At 36.8% G+C, this 7,378-nt stretch overlaps 1 protein-coding gene across 2 annotated transcripts; it reads right to left on the bottom strand.

Moving 5' to 3' along the window:
- Positions 1-3,909: 3,909 nt before the first annotated feature.
- On the bottom strand, positions 3,910-6,829 carry LOC146888219 (uncharacterized). Of its 2 annotated transcripts, XM_085669807.1 has the most exons (5): positions 6,278-6,829; positions 5,943-6,191; positions 4,830-5,861; positions 4,412-4,752; positions 3,910-4,336 (listed from the first exon to the last, which is right to left on the bottom strand). In XM_085669807.1, the coding sequence occupies exons 1-3, from the start codon at positions 6,503-6,505 to the stop codon at positions 5,523-5,525; spliced, it is 816 nt and encodes a 271-aa protein (XP_085525933.1). In that variant the 5' UTR covers positions 6,506-6,829; the 3' UTR covers positions 3,910-4,336; positions 4,412-4,752; positions 4,830-5,522. The 2 variants fall into 2 exon arrangements, with proteins under 2 accessions (XP_085525933.1, XP_085525932.1); XM_085669806.1 differs by having other exon boundaries at positions 3,910-4,752.
- Between the last annotated feature and the right edge of the window lie 549 nt (positions 6,830-7,378).

Here is a 7,378-nt window from a genome sequence, read left to right as displayed (position 1 = left end):
GTTTGCTTTCTCACGGTTACCTTTCATCTATAAAAGGTGCAGACCATGCTTTGTACCGATTAGCTTTGATGAATGGTACATTCGGTTGAGATTACTCCCCCATTCATCAGCTCACCCTAAACCCTAGATTAGGTTCTTACCTCTTAGGGTTTACCAAACCAGTGAGAAACCAGAGAGACCTAAGCGTAATCTCCATATCTGAGTCTTCCGCTACGTTTTCCCTCACCTTTCGTGAGTTTCAATCGGTAGAACACCGATTGGAGAGGCTTTTCGGTGAGTATCGCGACGGAAGAGCCTCATCAAGTGGTATTCAGAGCCACTCAGTTCTCAACATTGTCGCAAGATAAGCTTCTTATCTCTAATTTTTTTTTCTTCAAATGTTTGATTTCGTCTTATTCTATATTCGATTGTGTCTTTCATAATTTGTTGAATTTGTGCCTTTGTTTTAAATCCTTTGCTGAAATTGATTCACTGTCTTGTTCTAATTTTCCTGAATCAATATTGATGTTATCATGTCATAGTTGTCTGAATCTGCTGCCGTCAATGTATGTCCGTATGTTTGATTTCATTTTCTTACTTAGCTTTCAATTTTTCCGATCTCATGTTTTGTTTTAGGTTTTTGTGTAGTTGTTTTATATGTTGTTGATTTCATAGAGTTGTCCCTAATTTTTGTGTGCATTCGTCATATGTTGAGTTTAGTATCTGAATTTGTGTTTTGTTGAGTTCTTTAATTGCTAGTAGATCAGTAGCAATTTTGTGCAATGTATTTTTCATTATTTCAGTTTAATTCGTGCTTGTTACATTTGTTGTTTCGTTTACACATGTGTTATCTGTGCTTTTGAATCTGTTACTCTTTTTGAGATTCCACTTGCTTGCCAGTGATTGTTGTTGACAAAACTGCATCTAAGATGTTGAAAGTTGATTGTGTTCAGAGTTCTCATGAGGTTCTAGTTTAGCTGAAAGCATAGGCATTTTCAGTACCTTGTTTATTGTAGATTTTATGCCTTCACATATTATTAAATTTTCGTTATGTGCCAAATTGTTGCCTCTGGAGTAGTTTATTTGATTGAGTTTGATGCTGATATGATTCATTCTGCATTGACTATTGTTGTGGATATTTGAATCTGAAGTCAGAACTACAATTTGTGTCCATTTGCTTGAGTTGCCAACATTTGATTCAAATTTTGTTCGAGTCTTGATTCTTATTACTGCTCTTTTACAGTATCAACTCAATTGAGTCTAGTTGGTCTTGTATTGTTTCTTCAGTCCTAGCATTGTTATGTGTTAGTGTGCAATTCAGCTTTGGTATCATTGTGTTGAAGTCATTACTTGTCCATGAGTGGTTAGCAGAACTCAAACAGAGTTCACGTTGTTTTTTTTAGTGCAATCGTGATTCACAGTGTTGTCTTACCTTCTTTTGGCCATTTGTTTACTATTGTTATCTAAGTGTTTTATGAAATTTGGTGCCTGAAGTTGGTTTTATCAGATTCTAAGTCTTCATCCCGTACTGGTTCATGTTGATGTTATTTGGCATTGTCAAATTGCTTGACTCTAGCTGTTGCTTTACTTTGTTTCTTCTAGTATACGCCACTGTTTTCTTTGACTGAAAATTTGTGTTTGCTTCTTTTGAGGTTTTGTTATGAGTTGTCTTGGCCAAGCCTTTGTTCTGCAGTTTTTTATTGTTACAGTTTCACTGCACTATTTGGAGTCATCTTTTACTTGTGTTTTTCCAATTTTTTTTTACTTGAATCAATTGTTCATTAGTCTGCATTTGTTAATTGAATTGAAAGTGGAAGTCTAACATTTGTTGTGAACTTGTGGCTTGACAAAAGCATTCATAGGTGCTATTTGAGAACTGCGAAGCAAAGTTAGTGAAAAGAAAATATGATATAACAAAAAGCATATGAAATAAAATGCAACAGTCTTGCTTGAATTTGAAAATATTGTTTGCTTCAGCAGCATGAAAAGAGTGTAGCACAGCTGACACAGATACTACTATCATCTTCAATTTCAATTTGCATGTGTTCTTGATTCAACTTGTTTGAGTCTTGTTTGATTTTAGTTTTGTTCATCTTACTCTAGATACATTCCTTAGGTTCTCTTTTGTGTGCCTCCTTTCTTTGATAGCTTGTTTCTTGCTTGTCTTTGTTGGTTATCCTTTGAGTTTGTCTATTACATCCATCATTTGATGTTGTCCTTGCCTCCAATTTGAACTTTTATTGTTTTCTGCTTTTTACTCTCAAGTGGCTGACTGCTCATTTGCTCTTGGTTCACTTGGCTTGAAACTCACTGTTTTTGGTAGCCTTGTAGGTGATAACCTTTCTTAAAGGTGCAGTTGTGGTGAGGAAACCAATTGAGTGCCTATCGAGAGACTTTTGAGGAGTGAGCTGGGACCTTAAAGAAGGAGTGCAAACACTTGAGGGATACATTTTGGGGCTGGACCGAGAGAGTTCATGCAAGAAGACAAATCCAACCACTTTCTTGTGTTTTCTTATTGTGTTTTGTTGTTTCGATATCACGGAAATTTTGTGGTGTAATTTTTCTTATTTTAGTTTTTGTTTCATTTGGCTTAGGTAGGAAAATGCTTTAGAGCAATCCCAACCAAGCTTGGTTTGTAATAGTTTTTAAGCGTATAGTGTGAGGTTCAAGGGGTTCCAAAGGCCACTTGAATTTTCACTTAGGATTTTTGTCTAGTTTATGTTTTCTGCCTTTATGTTTTAAATGTCCAGGTTTTGTGTGATTTGTATGATTGTTTCTATGTTTTAGGTCACCGTGATATCTAGGTGTAATGCGTTTATTACCTAGCTGATCTTCTTTTGGTCTTTAGATTTCACTTTGTTCGCACACTTTGACAAATTGTTTTTAGCACAATCTGTTTTCTTTTGATTTTTATTGAGAATTTTTGTGAAAGAAATTTAGAGATCTCTGGCTAGGAAAGGCTTAGTTTTTAAGCTTGTCCATGAGATTCACTTCCCTTTCCTAGGAGTATCTTTAGAAATCTTTTCCATTATTTTCTCTTTCGAAATTCTTCAAGTTCTTTGTGAAAAATTTGTTTGGATAAAAGTGTTTCAACAACTGATTGCAAAATGAGTTTTCCTTCTAGCCGTATGCATATAGGTAGGCATGGTAGTGTGCATTTACACCAGTGCAGGAAGGGTCTTGGCAGCGGTTGTTTTTAATATTCTGTACCGGTTTGGGAACCGAAGCATATTGGGGCGAGGCTAAAAGGTCATAGTTTTTGGCCTCGGTTAAGAACCGAAGCCATAGAGGGCGCTTCTGCCTCGGTTTTCCAAGCACCCGAGGTCATAGACCTTGCCTTTTGCCTCGGTTTTGGCTGCACCCGAGGCCATATGGGCTCTTTTTGGCCTCGGTTTTTGTTGCACCCGAGGTCATATGGTGTTTTTTTTTTTTTTTTAAATTTGATACCCTTTTGGCCTCGGTTTTGGCTGCACCCGAGGTCATATGGGTTCTTTTTGGCCTCGGTTTTTGTTGCACCCGAGGCCATATGCTGTTTTTTTTTTTTTAAATTCGATACCCTTTTGGCCTCGGTTTTGGCTGCACCCGAGGCCATATGGGTTCTTTTTGGCCTCGGTTTTTGTTGCACCCGAGGCCATATGCTGTTTTTTTTTTTTTTTAAATTCGATACCCTTTTGGCCTCGGTTTTGGCTGCACCCGAGGCCAAAAGCACACTTTTTGCTTCGTTTGTGGTATGAACCGAGGCCTAATACTCTGTTTTTTTTTAAATGCAGTTTCTGTTTTGGTGTTATTCCCACATTTAAACCTGCAAATTTTGTTCAGCACCCAGCACAGACCAGAATAGACCAGAACAAAATATTTTAAAACACATCCACAATTCAAATTCATTTAAAAGACAATTACAAATCATTTACAATCAAGATATATGTTCTAATCAATAGTATTGTACATTTCAATTATATATTTGGCACATGCTATCCTACCAAACTTGATGGACTTTGCGGGAATTGCTGCAGGACTCTTGAATGTCTACAAAATAATAGATTAAGTTAGTATATAAAAAGGAAATATTGCAAAGTATTCATTTTAATTCAAATATATATTACCAATTCCCAATTTGTTGTAATACGAGCACGCACAGTGGTTGTCATCCATTGCATTATATAGTAACCGCACTCATATGAGCCGGTTTGTCTATTACACTACATTATATTAACAACGTTACAATTAATTAATGAAGAAAATCAAGCAAACAATCATGAAGATATGGATAGAAATATCAAACTGGAGAGAACACCATACAAGACCTTTTGCCTTAGCCGTTGATCTCCCTAACAACATGTTATGTGCAGCAATTGAACTATGATATAGGGAATAAGTTAGGATATTTTTATATAACATGTCATATTCATAAGATTGATATTGAGGTTCTTACCAATCTATCACTTGTCTAAGATGGTTGGGGGGAGGGCGATGCAAAGAGCAAAACCACACAACAAGGTTCTCCCTTAGGGAAATCACAAGTAATTGCCAATGACGCCTGATAAGAAAATAAATTCATTGTTATGCATTAAAATGACTTATTATATTCATAAGTTAACAAAAATGACTTACCCAGCAAGATAAGGGACAAAATAAATTTCTTTTCCACGTTGAAAGCATTTGGTCACATATGCTTGAATGTCATCAAACTTGTTGCCTTCATGGGTGAGTTGGGGGTCTATAAACCCATATACATCATTCAGCCCCATAGTTTCAGTGACACCAGACAGATACCTAAACCAAAAATTGATTTGATATAAGTAAATACATAAATATATCAAATAACTATATATAATGACTAAAAGACTTACATCATCCATAATTGAATAATGGTAATATTGAGTTCTTCTTGTCCTCGTGCAAGCTCCAAGACATCTTGGGAATGCAAGTAAAGTGGGATGTCAAGATCTCTCCCAAAAATGTTAGCATCCCAAGGAACCTGCATCGGCTTATCAGCTATGATTTCTGCAAGTTGGAGCAATGCACCAAGAGGATCATCCAAAGAGAGAAGAATCTTCTTTGATTGAGGTTTTTCCTATATTGATGCAATTTCAGTTAAAATGGAATATAATTTAAGTTTGAATATAATAAACATGTAAACTTAAAAATGTAGTATATTTGTGGGTTTAAGAGTCTGTACCGGGGGGTCAGTATCAACCAAATCTCTAGGCCAGGCGAGGAAACACTGGAATGCCTGTGCCACAGTATACACCTCATCTGTTGGCACAGGAACTAAAGCATACGGCATGAGAACCTCCTCTACCGTGACCTTAACCTCATCCTCTGATGACTCCATGCCATGAAGAACTGTGGCTGCCTCAAATACTTTTCCACGAGCCACTAGTGTCTTCTCTGTACCATCCCAAATATATAGCTGACATGGATGAGTGTCATCCATGTCATCCCTGGGTGGAGCTGAACAACTCCCCTTTCCGCTTCTACCTGTTAGAGCCAACGATTTATTAATGTTATTCAATTACTTTATTAAATATCATTTATTCAATTCATAACTTATAGAAAACAAATTTACCCGTGGGAGGCACAAATGGGTCTAGTTCTGGCGGATGATCCATTGGCGAACGAATGCCATAATGCTCAAATTGGCGCATTAGTTCTTCTCTCACTTGCGCCGTGATCATTTCCTTTAGTCTTTGTTCATAATCAGCACCATGACTGCATGAAGACTGACGAGAGGAGGAACCAAAAAATTGGCGTATGCCGACTCCTGATCCAGCACCACGCACACGTCCAGGGTGCTCAGGTCGTCCAATCGCAGCAGCAAGTATGTCATGACAACCTTCTGGAATGAATCCTCCTTGGGAGGTCTGCTCAACCAACGAATCCTACAAGGTAACAAAAACATTTATAAATCAAAATACAATATAAAACATGAACGAGCAATTTAGATAAGAATTGTATCTTACAATTTTCTCAGAGATTTCTCGTGCAGAGTCAGAAGTGTAGTTGCCTGATGAGCGTAAACGGGCTAACTTCCACTTCTGATGACGTGATGGTGGTGAAGGAGGCTCAGTATCTTCACCCTCAGAAGGTGGGGGCCTAGATTTTTTCTTTTCTGTCATTATCTTCTCTTCAAGTTTTCTATACCCACCACGAGATAATATGTGCGGGTTTGTATTTTGAGCACTTATGCTTTGAGCCTTTTTCCTCTTGACCTGTAACATATAAAATCCATTTTATGAATTAGTTAAAATTTTGCATAATTATCAATTGTGCTATTCATGATTTCAAATAAACATACCTGCCATCCCTCAGATGTCCGAAGCTCAAGAAACTGACGCCATGTGTCTTCATCAATCCAAGTGTATTTCAACAATGGATTTTCATTCTTTTTATGTCCAAAGACATACCTTGACGTCAACTTGGTCTTAAAACCACGAAATTTCTCAGCCACCGATGACAAACATTTTTGTCTTAAGGTCGGCACATTTGGAATATCAAATGTTAGCTGCAATATAGAAAATGTCATCAACAATATTTATCATATTATCAACAAAGTCAAAGTATAACTTTAATAACATTAATATTAGTTACCAATAAATCTTGCCATATCATTTCCCGATCAACTTCAGTGACATGATCAAAAGATGGCGTAAGGATTGATATTCTCTCTCGTGCCAACATTCCTAAATAGCTTTTGAAGACGTCCCCATAACGACCACTAGGTTCACCAGTGTCGACGTTAATATCAACATGTGTTTTCTGACCTTTAGCTCTTCTAATTAAGAGCTCTCTCAACCTAGTGGCTCCTCTAGTGGGTCTCTTAGTAGGTGCTTCATCCTCTGATGAAGTATGTTCAGCCATGTATCTGTGAAATGAAAACATAAAAAAACATTAATAAGCAACTGACAAATTAATATATAAAACATTATTTAACAAAACACCTAAATGTTAACAAGAATATGAAATTCATACATAAAGTTATTGATTGGTCATATGTATATTCCTTCATCGTGATCTTCTCGAATTGCATGTACATCATCAACTAGATGGATTTCATCAATATTTGTCGTTCTTCTAAATGGATGGGTGACAGCAATATTAAGATCACTCATATTCTCTTCATTAGGATCAATTTGTTTTTTTCCATGAAGAGCGACAAACCAATGTTCAGACGCAGGATCTTTAACATAGAAAACCTGAGATGCTTGTTGTGCCATGATAAATGGCTCGTCTCGATAACCCACCTTTCGAAAATCCACTAGAGTCATTCCTGATTCATCTATTTTGACACCACTCTTATTGTCAATCCACTTACATTTGAACAGTGGAATAGTAAACATGGTATAATCAACCTCCCATATCTCTTGTATTACACCATAGTATGTCATTGATCCTACTA

Source organism: Vigna unguiculata, chromosome 2, assembly GCF_037176805.1.
Source record: "Vigna unguiculata cultivar grain cowpea cultivar isolate G323 ecotype 2 chromosome 2, ASM3717680v1, whole genome shotgun sequence".
Classification (NCBI taxonomy): domain Eukaryota; kingdom Viridiplantae; phylum Streptophyta; class Magnoliopsida; order Fabales; family Fabaceae; genus Vigna; species Vigna unguiculata.
The sequence above is the reverse complement of the archived record's forward strand: the minus strand, read 5'-3'. Positions and strand labels throughout refer to the sequence as shown.

Excerpts from the sequence above, each read along its gene's own strand:
- LOC146888219 (XM_085669806.1), bottom strand. The coding sequence starts at position 6,505 with ATGACATTTTCTATATTGCAGCTAACATTTGATATTCCAAATGTGCCG. Across the intron at positions 6,192-6,277 it reads GGACATCTGAGGGATGGCAG|GTCAAGAGGAAAAAGGCTCA; the intron begins GTATGTTTATTT and ends TATATGTTACAG. Across the intron at positions 5,862-5,942 it reads GAGAAATCTCTGAGAAAATT|GATTCGTTGGTTGAGCAGAC; the intron begins GTAAGATACAAT and ends GTTACCTTGTAG.